The following is an 18280-nucleotide window of genomic DNA, read 5'->3' as shown; positions in this document are numbered from 1 at the left end:
AAATAAGATAAAAGACAAAATAGATCATTTAACCTTTTTTTTCTTTTCAATTTTCATCTACAATTCAACATGTTTTGAGAATGGTTGAAGACTAAGGGGGTGTTTGGTTTGACTGTTTTGTGTTTTCATTTTCACTGAAAACAGAAAATGGTGATGAAAATGTGTTTGGTTGGATTTTTGAAAATATTTTCAGTGAAAATGAAAACAGAAAATAACCAGAAAATGAAAACAATAAAATTTTGTTTTCAGTTAAAAACATGAACCTTATTTTAGGTAAAATGAAAATGCGATGAGAAGGAATGTAATTTTAAGCAAATCTAAAAATACAAAAAAAAAACAAAAAGTCAATATATCATAAATTTTCAGTGTTTTTATTTCCTAAAAACAAAAAACAAAAAGTCAAACCAAACATATTTTCAGAATTCTAATCTTTTGAAAATGAAAACAGTTTTCAGAAAATGAAAACAGAAAATAAAAACAGAAAATGAAAATGCAAATCAAACACACACTAAGATTCTCCTCCTTCCCTTCATAATTCAGATCATGCAAAACAGATTCTTTATGTGGGACAAACCCAACCTCCTTCTAATCTCTGAAGCTCATTGAAAATTTCCTTAGCCAATGGGTGTGACTTGTCCCCTAAATGAAATGCCTGTAGCTTCCCATTTATTTCAATTACACTGTAACCAAGGTCCTTATTCAATCCTTTCTCCTGCATTAGAAATCGAACATGTGCAACACAATCCCACAAGCAGGAGCAAGCATAAAGATTAGAGTTGTACATAATGCCCTGTATTGTATGGATCCAATGAGAATAGCTTGTTTGCAGCATATTCTCCCAATGTTACACAGCAATGGATCTTGCATGCACTCAGAAGTGCCCCCCATACACTTACACCAGGTTCAATGGGAATTTTCATTATAAATGCACAAGCCTGACCCAGATAAACTGCACGTCCCAGGAGATCAACAACACAAGAATAATGCTCATTGCAAGGCTCAATTTCAAAGTCTTTCATGCAATGGAATAGCTCCCATCCCTCTTTTACAAGGCCAGAATGATTGCATGCTGTGAGAGCCCCAATAAAGGTGACATCATTTGGGAATACCCCTGCTTGCTTCATTGCATGGTAAAGATTAATGGCTTCCTATCCTTGACCATGCAATCCATATCCCATAATCATAATAGCACTCCACATAGCAACATCCTTAACAGAATTACGATCAAATACCCTGCAAGCAAATTCCACACTTCCACATTTTGCATGCATATCAATGAGGGCGGTATTAACAAAAATGTCACTTCCATATTTACTCTTGCTAACATAGTCATCCATCCATCGGGCTTATTCGAGGGAACCAACTTGCGCACTAGCTAAGACAGCAGACCTCACAGTGACAGAATCTGGTTTAATATTTCTTGAGATCATGTCACGGAATAGATGCACCGCTTCCTCAGCATGGCCATTCTTTGCATAGCCAGATATCATTGCATTCCGCATAATCACGTTTGGTGTCTTCATTTGATCAAAGAAAGATCTTGCGCAACTGTCACCAGCCCACATTTAGCATAAAAAGCTGTAAGAGAGATAAGTAAATCAAGTTCATCTTCAAGACCCATTTGGATGACACAGCCAAGAATAGATCTCCCTTGTTCTCAGTCATCTACATCAGTATAAGCCCTCAGAATGCTTACCAGAGCAATCCAATCTGGTTTCACATCAGCATTTCTCATTTGACCGAACATTCTCAATGCTTCCACAGCTTTCTCATTCTGTGGATATCCAGAAATGATGGAAGTCCATGAAACAATTGTTCTATGGTATAACCCATCAAACACCACTTTTGCCACACCAATATGACCACATTTAGCATACAATGACACGAGGCCATTCTGCACAAACACATCTGACCCAAACCTATATCTGATTATCTGCTCATGAATTTCACAACTCAAACCAAAATCTAACAACTCAGTACAAGCTGTTAGTACATGAGGAAAAGTGAATCCATCTGGATGCACTCCTATCCATCTCATCCATCTATACATTTCAACAGTGTCCCTGAACATATTCCTCGAATAACTCCTAATGATGGCATTCCACATAAACACGTCAGGGTAACAAAATTCATCAAACAGCTTGCGAGCATAACAAATTTGTCCAAGATTTGAACTCCCATTAACCACTTTAGTCATGAGAAACCCATTATGTTGCAACCCGGAGATAACTAACTGGTTATGTATTTGATCACGGTGTCTCTTGTGGGTAGAATTATCAATAAGAGATGCGTAGAATGAGTCTGAATTGAAGCAATGGCCATGGTTAACAAAGTGTTCAGGGTGAAGAGCTGATGAAAAACAAAGATATTTACAAACTTGAGGACCAAGCATCTGGGTATTTGAGAAGTTGTAACCTTTTCATTTTTGGTTGTAAGGGGAGATATGCTAAGGACTTTCCAAGCCATAGAATTGTGTCCATTATCTTTCAATGTTTGTTTGCAGATTCTGAACTCATATCAACAAAAGCAATTCAATTTAGATCAATGGAGACTTAACCTATTCAGTTTCTGGTTTCCAGTTTCTTGAAGCTCGATTTAGTTCTGGTTTCTCATTCCCAATCTAAATTTGAGCACATTGAAGCATTTAATCAAACATGTGAGCTACGTTAAGAGAGGTGATAACTGATAAATCACGTGTTATAAGAAACAATACTTCAAACCTTCAACAACAGAAGCCCACTCCACAGTTGAATTCCCAAATAAATAGAAAAAGACAATTAACCGAATAGTAATAGAATTCAATCACAGGTGGTCTTGCCATCGATGATCACACAAGACACGTAACTGGCACTTGTCTCTTTTTCTCTACGGAGAGAAGTGTTGAAAAAACGAAAAGGTTGTATTGGAGTTAAAAGAAAGAAGAGAGGATCCACATGGATTGCGTTGCAGATCTACGTTTGGTTTTGGGAGAGTTTGAGACTGGGGTTGTAAACTTTTGGTTTAAATAATCCGTATAATTGATTTTTTTAATTCTTATATCTTACATTTTAATTCTCTTTCATGTAGTTTGAAAAGTGATTTTTTAGTCCTTAAATTTACATTTTAATTTTTTTTAGTCATATAATTTAAAAGTGATTTTTTTAATTTTTATATTTTATATTTTAATTCCCTTTTAATTTTAGACATCAAAATATAAATACTATTATCAATTATAATTAACTACAAAATTATTAATAAGTCGTAACTATTATAAGATAATTTGTAATAAAAAAAATAGTTAATAATTTATAACTAACTATTTTTATTTTTATATATTTTTTTAATAAGAACTAAAAGATAATTAAAATACAAATTATAAGATTAAAAATATCACTTTTAAACTATAGAAACTAAAATAAAATTAAAATGTCAATAGGAACTAAAAAACCAACTTTCAAACTATAAAAACTAAAAGGTACTTACAAGTTAAAAATCAAATTCTGAAAACTAAAAACTATCACAAGAGAAGCAGAATTGATTAAAAGCTCTAGGATGAACCTCATTCCTATAGATGAAACAGTTTCTACTGATTCCGAAATATATTCCATAGTTAGTTGGTTCGATTATACGTCTGAAGAAGAAGAGTCTAACAAAGACTATAAAATATTAAATGAATTCACTAGAAATGAATACACAAATCTATACCCGGTGGATGACAAATATAATTATTATGGAGAAATCCTTGATGATTTGGGATACAGCCTAATATTCAAAACATAAATGACTCTGAACATGAAATATAATTTCACATAGGACCAGATCATAAAGACTGTTATTTCTGTAAAAGATATCCCCACAAAACATTAAGAGCTCACTGTAGTTTATACTATAAGAATTTTTGCAAGACTTGTGTACAAACTATTTTGAAAATAGAATTTTCAGACTTTAAGAAAGAAAATGATTCTGGAAATAAAATTATAAACAATAGGATTTCTACTTTGGAAATCAGATTGAACCAAATAGAAAATAAAATTATAAACAATAGGATTTCTACTTTGGAAATCAAATTGAACCAAATAGAAAAAAATGTAGATTTTTTTTATGAAAATTTTGAAAAAAAACATAATTCCAAAATTGACTCTTTACAAAACAAAGATTGCATACCTATAATTTGTAACAAAAAGAACAATAAAAGCCTAAATATTTTGGTAAAAATAAATTTTCCTAAAATAAATAATTTTGACCAAACTGAAGTAATTTTACAAGCTTTGATAGATACTGGTTGTTCTTTTACTTTCATGTGCAAAAGTGTTGTGCCTCAACATAATTGTTTCCGAAGTAATATAATAACTAAAACCTGAACTATGTCCGGAGATATAATAACTAATTACACAGAAACAAGAAATTTTACTATCCAATTATCTACAACCTGTGATATTTTTTACAACAAAATCTATAAATAAAACAGATGTTGTAGATTTTCTAAAAACTATCACAAATTATCAATTTAAAATTGAGATAATTTTTAAAATTCAAGGGCTAATATAAAAGTGGAAGAAAAAATAAGACCCTCAAGTTAAAGGATTAAAAGCTTAAAATGCTCACCAAATAAGAAACTAGCATTTTCAATTTTTAATTTTTATACAAAAAGCTTTGGTAAACAAAAATCTATAGTCCACACATGACACACCTAACCTAACATCTCTAAAAGCATATTTGGATTACCATTGCTTAGCCATTGGAGAATACACAATGTGCTTTCAGAGAAAATTTTCCTTCTTATCTTTTATTCTAAACCTACTTTTGAAAAACTTGCACGGGTAATCCAAACATGCATTAAGCCGACCACCATCAACTTAAGATCGTCTGGAATATAATATTATTTGCAACAGATAAAAGCTTTTCTAATGATCAATCTGAATCGAAACTTCCGAAAGATTTTCTTTTAAGAGTAGGAGTACAAATGAAAGAGGAGAGAATGGAGCAAACGAATTAATCACAACAAATCCGACAACTAAGTAAGCAAAAAATTTAAAGCACTATCTTCAAAACATAGTCTTTGCAGTTGGGAAATACAAGGACAAATACATGCTCCCACTTTTAAATGTCATCAAAATAACTATAGCACCCATATGAGGGCAAGTGTTGAATCTGCACCCTCTAACTGCAGATTCTGATCTGTTATTTGTTTCATGAACCACAGCAAGCCGATTTTTGAGCAGCTAGACCCCCGGTGGCTGCCTGGTCGGGTTGGTTAATCTTGATAGTCTGAGGCTGAACCACACAAGAAGAAGATACTGTCATCATTCAGGATTAAGAAAGAAGCAGCAATTCCATGCACTTCCTTCAAAAGTTAGAATTAAAAAAACCCAGATATTTCCTTAACAAGTTTTACAACAACTAGAATTTGATGATGGCAAAATTTTAGTCTTTCAGAAAAGAAATAAGAGTACAAATGAAGGACAAAAAAGTCAACAACATACTTCAGCCTTAGAATCTGTGTCTGCAAGCCTTTGCTTGATATCTCTTGCTATTGAAAAGAAAACCTCCTCCACATTCATGTTTGTCTTCGCACTCTGCAAGAGTTCTTCCATTGTAAATATAATGAAGTCACAATTTATTAAATGAAAAAAGTGATTGTCAAACAAGCTCTACTCACGGTTTCAAAAAACTTGATACCATACTCATCAGCAAGGGCTTGACCTTTGGAGGTAGGCACAGCCTAGAGGACAAAAAAGACCCTTTGTTGGAATAAAAGGAATACAGGCATTACAGAGAGAATGCTCAATGTTATAGCACTATAGCTGTGAACAAATGTTGGCTTGAGCAGAGTAGATCATGTATCATCTGCTCCGGCCAACCAAATTATTAGATGTAGATAGAAAAGGACCCTCCGAGGTACATACCCTTTTACTTTCATCCATATCAGCCTTGTTACCCACAAGTATCTTGTTTACATTGTCAGAAGCATGTTGTTCAATGTTGCGAATCCAATTCCTAATATCTTAACATATAGAAGCAAGATATGTTAAAAATAAAAGGAAGAAAAAATGGATAAAAGAAACTTAACCATAAAAAAACAGATTCATTTGTACACATAATTCAACCTAAATACACAAAAAGACGGTCAAAGGTAACAAGAGAATGGGGTGAGGGGGGAGAAAGAAGAAAACACAATTCAAAGGGTCAGCTGAAGCTCTCATGCATTAGTCCATAAATAAATACAGAAAAATATCAGAAGAATTTGAATGTGATCAGGAAAAGAGATTACTGTTGAAAGATGCTTCATCCGTAACATCATAAACAAGCAATATGCCCATGGCTCCACGGTAATAAGCTGTAAAAACGAGTCACACTGTAAGAATTTTTTCTTTCATCAAAGAAATGGATGATTGCAATTAAAGTAGAACATTTATCCACATTATGAACTTAAATTACAGTAAAGTCTGATCAAATTTATTAGGCAATTAAAGCATTTTATATTCTATGTAAGTGTAAAGCAACTCCAAGTTCACTTTAGATTTATGGGCTACGAAGTGTGCTTAAACTTCTATGCCTTCTATATATATATAAAAAAAAAACCAAAATTGAAATGTGATTAAACTTCAAACATATTCGATTAGCTAGATTGCAGAAGACAAAACAAATACCTGTGGTAATAGTTCGAAATCGCTCCTGACCAGCAGTATCCCAGATTTGTAACTTAATGCGTTTGCCATCAAGTTCAATGGTTCTTATCTTAAAATCAATGCTGCCAAAATACAGTAATATAACATGGTTTTATTTCCATCAACAAAAATATATATATCAGCTTCTTTGAAATTGTGAGTAGACAGAGACTAAACATATAAGACCAATCTGATACCCCCAACATGAGAGAATTCTTTTTCATCAGCAAATGTTAGTTGTTAGTCTTGTTAGAATGTAAGTGGGTGGGATTCGAACCCATGACCTCTCCCTCCCCCCTTCTCCCTTCAACCACCAAACCAACCTTAGAATTTTAGAGAGAGAATGTGTATTAAGTATAATGTTTGATAAGTATGACATGTAGCATGAAGTCTAGACATTGCATTAAAAGAGAAATCCGACAAATATTCAAGGCAGCCTTATTAATTACTTGGAATACAATGCTACAAGAATCTCGGATAACAGAAGACAGTAGCCAGTAGATGCTATAGCATTTTCACATGGTATAAAAGAAAACCAGCAGATACTAACCCAATGGTGGTGATAAAACTGGTTGTGAAGGAACCATCAGAAAATCGCAAAAGCAGACAACTCTTTCCGACACCTGCAATTGTTAGTCAGATAGCTATTAAAAGAAGACAAAACTTCAAGTGAAATACAAAAAAAGACAAAATAAGACACCATGATCAATACACACACATTCACATGCACAAATACATAAAAACAAACATAAATATGTATATCTGTATATTTGGGAGAGTATTGTCCATATATATATATATATATTACATTTTGGAGGCACTGTGATACTGGACCTTTACCTGTGGCATGTTGCACTTTGCACACTAATCAACCTGCTTTCTATTTCTCAAAAAAAATAAATTTTCTAAAATAACTACCAACTTAACAAAATTTTAGAATGAGGTACAAAAATTAAAATAACTACCCATTAACTATGACTTATTTTATGGATTATTTTTCAACTTCAAGGCACCAACATACAAGCATATTTATCTATTATTTATGGGTGCATATTTAAGTATTACATACTATTATCTATATATACAAAAATGACCAGTGAATAGTCAATGACTCAAACAACAACAACAACCAAGCCATTATTGGAAACCAGACTATCTCACATTTAACACAAGTGGTACATGCTCAGTGTTCACATATTTAAGTTCCTAGCAAACGCCATAATTCATAACACTGACTAGTATAGCATAGACTCAAACCTACTATTAGATGAAAATCATTTGTGAGACGTCCTAGAGTTTGCATGCTAGTCATTGCCACATCATGCATATCTTTTTCATTTATAAATCAGACATATATTATAGGATCTCCTTCTTTCTCAGAAGCCTTCCATGAAATTTCTCACAGCACCCTATCAAAGGCAGTGTTTCTAGATCAATGATATAGGTCTTCTTGTTTCCTTATGTATCTTTCAATCAAGCCCTGCAACAGGCATATAACCTTTGCGATTGAGCTTCTTGGCATAAAACCAAATTAGTACACAAGTCTCTTGTCTTTAAACAATTGTTTAGGGTACTTTTGGGGTAAAATTGTGATTCCTCCTCCATTTTTTGAATGGATTTTTTGCTTTAGAAAATAGGATTTGAAAACCTTCTTCATTCACCATTGCACAAAAAGCCACATCTATTTTCACCTCCATTCCTTCACACTGTAAGTTTCATTCTTTCTTCTATGCTTAGACTTCCCAATTCACATTCTACTAATTTTAATCTAATTTGTTATGTTCTTTTTCTATTAATTTAACCATCATCTTTCATCTTTTGACCTCATTACTAAGTTCTTATTATTCTTAAATTGATGATGATTGTGTGTGAAAACTGTGACTTATTATGTTATAAAGAGCACAGTTGTCACTCTTGTGTGTGTAAATTTACACATAAAATGGCATATTTCCTATGGCTATATTCTCTTCTCATGAATAGGTATTACCCACAGGCATTTCCTCAAACCTACCTATCTCATTGAACAACTTAAACCATGTCTAGATGAACTTCTCAGTGAGCACTTTTAGGAGAAAAAGTTAAGAAAGTAAAAATGAATTAAGCTTCTATCATTAGTTAAAATCAACTTATGCACTTAAACTTTTGTAGAAGCTCTCTGGTTTAATTTTTCCAAAAACTGATTTTAACTTGGGAGAAACTTAATTCATTGTAACTTGTTATTCCCTTCTCTATAAGTGTTTATTGAGAAATTTATGTGAAGCTATACTTTATTACTTTTCCTCCCTAAACAGTTGAACAAGTTCACCGTGTATATCATCCTGTGGCCATTGCCTCATCTTAGACATTGTCAAATATAGCAACCACGTGTTAAAAGACAATTAACCAGATAATAGTAGCATTCAATCCAGGTTTAAAAAACATAAACATAATTAAAATGAAGCGTCTCCAAACTAATGAATCACCAAACCCCAGAGAAGAAGAAGAAAAAAGCAATAAGGTCCGAAATCTGAAAGAAGCTAGGGCGTTTGGTTTGCTTAAGAGGAGAAAAAAAAAATAGAGCGGAAAAAAGGGGTAACTAACCGCTATCGCCAATAAGAAGAAGCTTGATGAGGTAATCGTAATCGGCACGTGCCCTCGCAGGTGGTGCTGCCATCGGTGACTGATCACACAACACACGCAAACGAACTCCGAAAGACTCTCTCTCTTTCTCTCTCTGTGTTGAGAAAACGAAAAGGGTAACGGAGATCAAAGAAGAGAAGAGAGGATCCAAATGGCTTTTGCTTTGTTTCTCTCTCTCTCTAAACTGTGTCACCAGTTTCCGTTACTTTATAGATCTCCCACTATTTCTTTCTTTATTTATTCATCTATATATATATATATATAACCAAAATAAAGTGAGACTCTGGTATAATTGCGTGTTTGTATCAATGTATTCTGAATGTTAAAAAAATTAGATTTTGGCTTAAATAATCATCAGTTAGATTATGTCAACAACAAAAAATCATCGGTTAGATTTTTTTTATAAAAGAACTTTCTTATTATTTTCTCCGTGAAAAATAATCTTATTCAAGTTAAAATATTATTATACCTTTTAAACAAGAGTAAGATATTATTATAAACAACAAAAATTTCTCTTCAAGCTTTTAGCAATGTTGTACATCAAGAATTCAAACTGAAAACTATAAACTATTGATTAAGTAAAATTAACTCCAGATTAATTGACTGTTATAAAATTAAATACTTTTATATGAGTATCTTTTGTATTGAGATGATTTTATTTCAGGAATTATTATGTTTGGTTTCAGGATTTGGTTAGACACTTTATCACTTAAAAAAGAATATAGACTAAATAAAATATTTGTTATGAGGATCGAAATAGAAAATATATAATTAGAATGTATTAATAATGTCAAGTTTTTTTATATTATCAAATAACATATTTTCATATAGATAAATTTATTAATTTTTATAATGAATATCTTAACAAGATTTTTATTTAATTGACTATGTATTCACAGTTAAACTAAAAAAACTTAAGAGAACCAAGAACAAAAAAAATTCTATATAACATAGACTAAAAAGTCATTTAAATACTTTTTTAAATTTTTTTGTTCTTTTAAAAAAGAAATTATCAAGCTATGTCCAAGCCTAAACAGACAGTTGGAATTTTAAAATAACAAGAAATTTTATTTATATGAATGGATGAAAGCATTTCAGCTGAGAAAAAGTCCATGAAAGGTTTTGATTGGGAAATTCTTGAAGATGAGAGGGAAGTCCGTTTTCTTAGAACAACCCTAAGATAAAAAAAAAAATGAAATAGAATTTTTAAAAATATTTCAATAATTAATAGCATAATTGAAATCGTCAACCATTATTAATAACCGATAATGTTGAAGAAACGGAATTTTGGCTAAGTAACTTGTCACCCACCAGCAATTGCCAATGGTGACCGAAGCTTGTTACTAATTAGATTAGATTATTAAAAATAATATAGCAAATAGGAGCAAAATAATTGTCATCGATTGTGACGTGAGGTGATTATAAGGATGTTCACATGTGTGAAAACTCAAACAGAGTCAAATCAATTCAATTAGTTCGATTTTAATTTTGAGAGTTTGAATTAAACTCGATTCGATTCAATATGTGTAAACCCGTTAAATGTGTGGGATGCTTAACCGGCTCAGTTTTTTTAAGCCGTGATCCAACCTAATTTTGCATTGATCTGACATTTAATTAAATTTATTACATATATATATATATATATTAAATTATTAAATATATAATATTTTATTTTTTAAAAATACTTTACTAAATTATTAAATCAAACTATTCATGTTTTTTATTATATTTTCATCTTGATTTTATTTATATTTTTCATATTATTGTATTATTTGATTTTTTTTAAAAATAAAATATGGTATATATTAGCATTTAAACAATTCATTCTATCAAACAAATATGTCACAATTTAATTTATTTAGAGGACATTATCATATATTTACAAAGTTTAAGATAAAAACATATTATTTTAAAAACTTTAATTTTATAACTCACTTTGAATTGGTTTGGTTCATATTTGTTATTAAAATTATATAAATCGAAATCAACCAAATTCATAAAATTTTAATATTTTAATCTGATTGAATAACAAATTAAACCTATGTGATCCAACTAGTAAATGTAATATTCTAAAACTATTCAATAAATTATTTAGATAAAAATTACCTAAATATATGATTATTTAATCTTTTACTAAAACAAAGATAGATTTTTATAATCTCTTGAGGAGATGTTACTATAATAATAGTATTAGATTTATTTAAAGATAATAATAATAAAAAGAATTTGGTTTTAGCCAACTTATCAACTCCTGTACGTGAATGATAATTGGCTTTATTCTCTGGTAGGAATTGCATTTGATGATTGGATTTTCTTCATTTCCTCAAATGTATTCTCATCATAAACCACTTCTCATCTCTTCAAACCTTTAAATACATGCAATGATTTAAACCAGGTGCACAAAACAAAATCCATACACTTCAAACAGGACAAATATGAGAATTTACCATGATTCAAGTAGTTTATCATAATTTGGAGGTAATTCTGCTTTCCATAACTATTTGCTTTCTCGTTTTCCCATCATTGTACGGAATCAAAACAAGATATTCAAATACAAAGAGTTATTACATAACTAATGCACATCGTCGAAATTCAAAAATAACCACGAAACTCATGACCATTCAGATTTTCTTACATTGAATGAATGCAACTTGCTCTGGAAGTCGAGTGTCCAGGGTTGCAGAACGAACCTGCAAGCAAAGTCATTAAAATTCCTACATGTAAGACATAGGAGCCATTATCCAGTTATTCCCACATCAAATTCAGTCAGTACGTACTACTTCATGATTTTAAATGAAAAAGTAACAAATCAAATTGAAAACTTAGTCAACCATATTTATCAGCCTAGCACTCTTCCGAATAAATAAAAATTAAAAATAGATTTCGATTTCAATTTAAGGAAGGAATTATTGATGATACTTGTTCAGAAATGTTTGGTTTTTCATTACCGTTAGTCATTACTAGCAACATTGGCGGATAGAAAAAAAAATCTGAGTAGGGACAAGAAATTAGGTTTAATTATTATTTTAGTTTTCTAATTTATTTTTCATGTTTAATTTTTTTTTTTAAAGTTTCAATCTAATACTTTAATATATAAAGTCTTTTATTGACACTGAATTTCCTTAAGTAGAAGTATATATATCAAATGAGAAAAATTAATTTTAACCCTTAGATTATAATTAAAAAATGATGTATGGGATTAAAACTCCAATTTTTCTGAAAATAATTTTTATATCAGTTGTGTAGTCAATGTTTATATATCTGATATAAAAAGTCAATTTTTTAAACTAATTTTTAATTGATTTTAAAAATTAACTTTTAGATTGATTCTTTAAATAATTTATGTTAAAATTTATTTTTTTTTTATAGATTATTTAAGTGACTAATCTAAAAAGTAACTATTTAAATCAGTTAAAAAAAAAGTGATGTATTAAAAGTCTTTTTTTGTCTTAAAAATTTGTTGGATCAAGTGGCCTCAGAATAATTAAGAAGGGGGTTGAATTAATTATTCCTAAACCTTTACTAATTAAAAATTTACTCCTAAAACTTTTACTTATGTTGTTAAGAGAATAAGGAGTAGAAGATAAACTTAACCAAAAGTAAAAGCAAAAATTAGAATGCACAGCGGAAAGTAAAAGAGTAGGGAAGAAGGAGATAAACACACAAGAGTTTTTATATTGGTTCGGCAACAACCCGTGCCTACATCCAGTCCCCAAGCGACCTGCAGTCCTTGAGATTTCTTTCAACCTTGTAAAAATCCTTTTACAAGCAAAGATCCACAAGGGATGTACCCTCCCTTGTTCTCTTTGAACCTAGTGGATCTACCCTCCACTAGAACTGATCCACAAGAGATGTACTATCTCTTGTTCTCAGTCAACAACCTAAGTAGATGTACCCTCTACTTGTACCACAAAGGATGTACCCTCCAATGTGTTAAGACAAAGATCTCAGGCGGTTAAACCTTTGATACTTTGTGAATGGGGATACAAAAGAATTCTCAGGCGGTTAGTCCTTTGAAAACTTTTGTATACGGGAAAGGAAAGAATCAAAAGAATTCTCAGACTGTGTCGTTTTGAATTCTTTGACAAGGTAGAAGGGAGACACAAAAGAATTCAGGCGGTTAGTCCTTCGTTTTTTTGGAAAAGGGAGAAGAGAGACACAAAAAGAATTCATGCGATTAGTCCTTGGCGAATTCTTTTTGACAAAGGGAGAAGAGATGAAAAGAATGAATAGCACAAGTTTTCAAGGTTTAGAAAACCAGAAAACTTTGGAAAGCTTTTGGCACGAAAAAGAAGAAGAAGTTCAAAGAGATTCAAGACTTGTAAAAAGATTGTATTAGATTGATTGGATTGTTATAAAATGCAAAACAAAGCCTTGTTTTTATAGACTCTTCATGTCTGGTCAAGAGGACCATTTAGAAGAGTTATGACTTTTAGAAAAACTTAAAACCAATTTGAAAAAGTCAAAAACCATTTGAAGAGTTACATCTTTTGATTTATTCAGAAACAATCACTGGTAATCGATTACCGAATCAGTGTAATCGATTACACAAAGCTTTTATGTGAAAGCATGTGACTCTTCACATTTGAATTTGAATTTCAACGTTCAAAGACATTGATAATCGATTACCAAAACATTGTAATCGATTACAACTTTTTTGAAATCAATTGAAACGTTGTAAATTCATTTGAAAACTTTCTCAAATCCATTTTGCTACTGGTAATCGATTACAACAATCTGGTAATCGATTACCAAAACATTATTTTTTGCACAATTTCGCTGTATAAATGGTTACTTAACTTTGTATTACTATATATAAAGAAATTTAATATTAATTTTAATATTAGTACTAGATTTTTTTCATAATTTTAGTTTAATCTTTAATTTTACATATATTTATTTTTTAATTTTCATATTTTATTAATTAAATTATTTCTTGATGGTATCCAAATAAATAATATTACATTTAAGGTTTAATTAATAAAAAAATATACAAAAGTAAAAATTATATCAAAATTGTGGATTTTATAAAATGTAAACATTAAAACCATGTTTACAAAAAATAGAGAAACCAAAATTAAAATTAAAATTTTAAATGGATTAAAATTATAATTCACCTAAAAACTAATTTTATGTCATATTATAAATGTGAATAAAAGCTACTACAAATTATAAATGGGCCTACACACGGCCCAACCTATTGTAGGTGCACCCAACACTTGAAGTGAAAAACTCGTAATACTCCTGGCTTATTTTTAAAAAAAAATGCGAGACTCTCTCTCTCCCTCCTGCATTTCGACTTATTCTTCCTCAACCCGATTTGTTCTTCTTCCTCACCTTAGTCGTTTTCGTCTTCTTCTTGCTCACCTCACCGGTGTTTCTATTTGTCACCATTGTTGCCGTTAAGAGGAGGTTGCCGGGAAGAGGTTCTTCTTCTTCTTCAGCCATCATTGTTGCCATGAAGAGGAGCTTGTCGTGAAGAGGTTGCCGTGAGGTGCATTGAGGAGGTTTCTGTGAGGAGCAATGCCACCGTCCACCGTCGAGGGAGCTTCGTCACCATCCATCGTCGAGGTAAGCGCTGTAACCATGTCTTTTAGTTCATTGTTGCTGGAGTTAGGTTGATCTGCTAGGGTAGTATATTGATTCGTAAGTAGAGACATTAGTTTACGGATCAACTTGATCCGTAAGAAGGAATTTTAATTTTAAAAAATTCCAAATAGGTTATAAATAATGAAAATTATTTTTATTAAGATTTAGGGTTAGTTGTGAGGCTTTTAGGCTGAAGTAGAGTACAATTGAGTGATGAAAAAAGTTTGAAATCATGCGTTCATTATTTGATGAAGTTTCTCTTAACTTATTTGAGATAATGAATATTTATTAAGATATTTCTATGGACATAAGCAAGAAGTACTGAAAATGTTAAATTTGTGTTGTTCTACTATTTCTATTTTATGGAGTTGTAGTTAGTGTTTTTTATCCTTTGATGTGTTCTTCCCATATTTCTATTTTATGGTGGTGTTGTTAGTGTGTTCTTTCTTTGATGTTCATTGTACCTAAAAGGGTTTGCTTCCCTAACAATCGCATTCAGCTACTACAATTTATCATAGTCTGAAACTAATAGCTTCAATACCAATAGGAACACAATGAAAACGAGTAGTTTATGGAGCCAAAATAATCATTGATTATTACCTCAAGAAAATCATACAGTTGATACATTTTGGTTGGTTTCACCCTCAAACCAATCACACCTAAAACATTGTTGAAAATAGTAGGCTTTTTTGGTTTGTACTGTATAATGCATGCGTAGATAACATGTAATTGGATGTGTGCTTTCATGCTCATAGTTGTTATGTTTTGTGGTCAAAAGTTTATGCAGTAATTCATTTAAAGAGCATGTAATCATGATTTGAAATTAATATTGAGCTTCAATGGAACAAAATTAATCATTTAAAGCAAGAATGAACAAGAGTGGATAGTAGTAGTTGCTGGTAATGCACCAGGACTAACTCATGCACTTGCACTTTCCCTTTCATTTAACACTATGATTCAATTCGATTGATATAAGCCAATGATTTTCACTTTGTGGATGCCTCTTAGCAAATTTTCGTCATCGTTTAGGATCTGCAAATCATGGTTAGGACTAGAGGCCTAGGCCGTGCTTTAGGTACGGTTAGTGGTAGAGGTCTGGGGAGAGGTGATCATGATGATTCTGACGATTCTCCCCAGCGCCGAAGGCCTACCGCATCCGTACGTAGGCAACGAGTACCTGTGACTGTTACGGATGAGGCTGACGTACCTGCGACTGAGATTGACGTACCTGGTCCTGACTTAGCCTCAACTGAGGCTGGTCTAGATGCGGATGAGCCAATGGTAGAAGCTGACATTCAGGACACTGGTGCAAACACTGCTGCAGAGGATGATGTAGACACTGGTGCACAGGCTGCTGAGGATGAGCCTGAGGGATTTCTGGGTGGTCCGAGCAACCCATCTGTACTGACCGAGTATGCGGATCACGTCGCAGGCAGCGTATGGACAAGAGAGGTATTTATAATATTAAATTTTAGTTAGTTGTTAATTATACTTTATCATTGAAATTTGTTTTCCTTTAAAAGATGATGTTAACGAATTGTGAGTTCCTTTATACTTCAATTCAAGAGCGTCCTGAGTTGAAGTTATCCTCTCACGGGAGGAAGATGCATAGTTTAGGCAGGCCTGTCCCTACCATTGAGGGGCTAGTTGCTGGGACAGGACTAAGTCCTCTGATTGCGTGCTCGATAGACACTGGCGATCGAGGACTTTTGTTGTCGTTTGTCGAGCAGTGGCACCGGGAGACTTCTAGTTTCCATCTCCCTATGGGAGAGGTGATGATCATGCTGGGCAACGTCGCGTCTCTTCTGCATCTGCCCATGGTTGGCGACTTGCATGCCTTTCAGCCCGTGCACATGGATGATGTTGTACAGATGTTGGTGGAGTTATTGATGGTCACTACAGAGCTTCCAGGGCTGAGATAGGGCAGTGTTGTGGACTATGCATACACCTACAATGGGTACGTGATATCTATGAGTGGCGATGCCAGGCATGACATTGGACAGCTGCGACTCGCATGTTTCTTCTTCATCTTCTAGGTTGCACTCTTTTCGCTAACAAGAGTGCAACCCATGTTCATGTTGTGTTTTTGGAGGCCCTTCATGACCTCAATCAGACTAAGAGGTACGCTTGGGGAGTAGCTGCGTTGGTGCATATGTACGACCACCTGAATGATGCTTCTATCAACACCAGCCGACAGCTTGGTGGTTACATCATGCTGTTGCAGGTAACAAACATGTTTTTGATTCGTTGAGGTTTAACAATGTTTAACTTGAAATTTTTTTAGACTTTCATTATTAATTTTATGATTTTCATATTACCTCTGTAGTGCTGGATATACGAGCACTTTCCCTCAGTCGCAGAGTCCACTGTTGATCCGGACTACGACGAGGATTCACTGTGTGCCGGTAGATGGATTGCTATGAAGAAGACCGTGAAGAGCATACGTACACCGACGTACAGGGAACGCCTAGACTGACTCCAGATTCTGGATGTCTGTTGGATTCCATATGGGGAGCATCGACCGGTCCGGAACTTCCATATGATTTCATGCTATTCTGGTCTGTTGCACTGAGGGCCTGTTGTTGTGTATTATCGACCAGAGAAGGTCACGCGATAGTTTGGATACACCCAGACCATTCCTACTCTACCTGCCGATTCATGAGTGTCATTTGATGATATACACGACTGGTGGATGCACTATTCGGACCATATGGCTACAGTAGATGACATCTGCGTTGTGCTAGGGCAGTGTGCCAGCGACTACATGGACTGGTTCTTCTGCATTTTGCATTTTGCATCCATTCCGCATTTCGCATTCCATATTTCGCATACCTTGAAACCATTCCAAGAAGCCTCCTATATAAGGTTTTTTTGAAGACATGTCCAACGACATGTGTACTTGTTTCAAATGATGCTTTAATCTTCGTGTGCTGCAACATAATCATGTTGTTCATGGCATCCCACACACTGCATAAGTCTCCAAGGCTATTTTGTAACAATTTTTTTAAAGACGAGTGAGCAAATTCAACCCTACATTTCAAATACACAAATAACAATAAACATATACAATAATACAATTCCATCAATTCATCAACATTAATAGAAATAGTTGAACAATTTCATACATGTTTGTTGTTGTGTTTCCTAAGTGCATCACCTTATTAGTCCAGGCGAAAACAAATTTTTCCTTGTGTGGTATTATCCATGTTTCCTTGACATAGTCAACAAACATTGGCCAAGGTGAGCAAGCCATTTCGAACTTCTTCAGGCATTCATCAAATTGCTATTATGAAGGAGAATCAGTCAGACATCTCCAACAATCCATGACATAATCCCAAACATTTTTTTGCCTAATTAGTGATTTACATTTGGCCTTCACATTCTTGTTTATGTGAAAGCTGCACAACAAATTTGTACAATCAGGG

At 32.9% G+C, this 18280-nt stretch overlaps 1 protein-coding gene and 1 pseudogene across 1 annotated transcript; both read right to left on the bottom strand.

Moving 5' to 3' along the window:
* Positions 1–57: 57 nt before the first annotated feature.
* LOC114372356 lies at positions 58–2972 on the bottom strand (annotated as a pseudogene).
* Positions 2973–4884: 1912 nt separating this feature from the next.
* LOC114385364 (ras-related protein RABE1c-like) lies at positions 4885–9493 on the bottom strand. The gene is made up of 8 exons (XM_028345415.1): positions 9228–9493; positions 7198–7270; positions 6630–6730; positions 6251–6316; positions 5886–5983; positions 5639–5701; positions 5463–5555; positions 4885–5253 (listed from the first exon to the last, which is right to left on the bottom strand). Exons 1-8 carry the CDS (start codon positions 9298–9300, stop codon positions 5170–5172), a joined length of 651 nt encoding a protein of 216 aa, XP_028201216.1. The 5' UTR covers positions 9301–9493; the 3' UTR covers positions 4885–5169.
* Positions 9494–18280: the final 8787 nt, after the last annotated feature.

This window comes from Glycine soja, chromosome 2, assembly GCF_004193775.1.
Source record: "Glycine soja cultivar W05 chromosome 2, ASM419377v2, whole genome shotgun sequence".
NCBI lineage: Eukaryota > Viridiplantae > Streptophyta > Magnoliopsida > Fabales > Fabaceae > Glycine > Glycine soja.
This window is presented reverse-complemented; position numbering and strand designations above follow the sequence as displayed.

Excerpts from the sequence above, each read along its gene's own strand:
- LOC114385364 (XM_028345415.1), bottom strand. The coding sequence starts at position 9,300 with ATGGCAGCACCACCTGCGAGGGCACGTGCCGATTACGATTACCTCATC. Across the intron at positions 6,731-7,197 it reads AGTTTTATCACCACCATTGG|CATTGATTTTAAGATAAGAA; the intron begins GTTAGTATCTGC and ends GTATTTTGGCAG. Across the intron at positions 5,702-5,885 it reads ATATGGATGAAAGTAAAAGG|GCTGTGCCTACCTCCAAAGG; the intron begins GTATGTACCTCG and ends TTTGTCCTCTAG.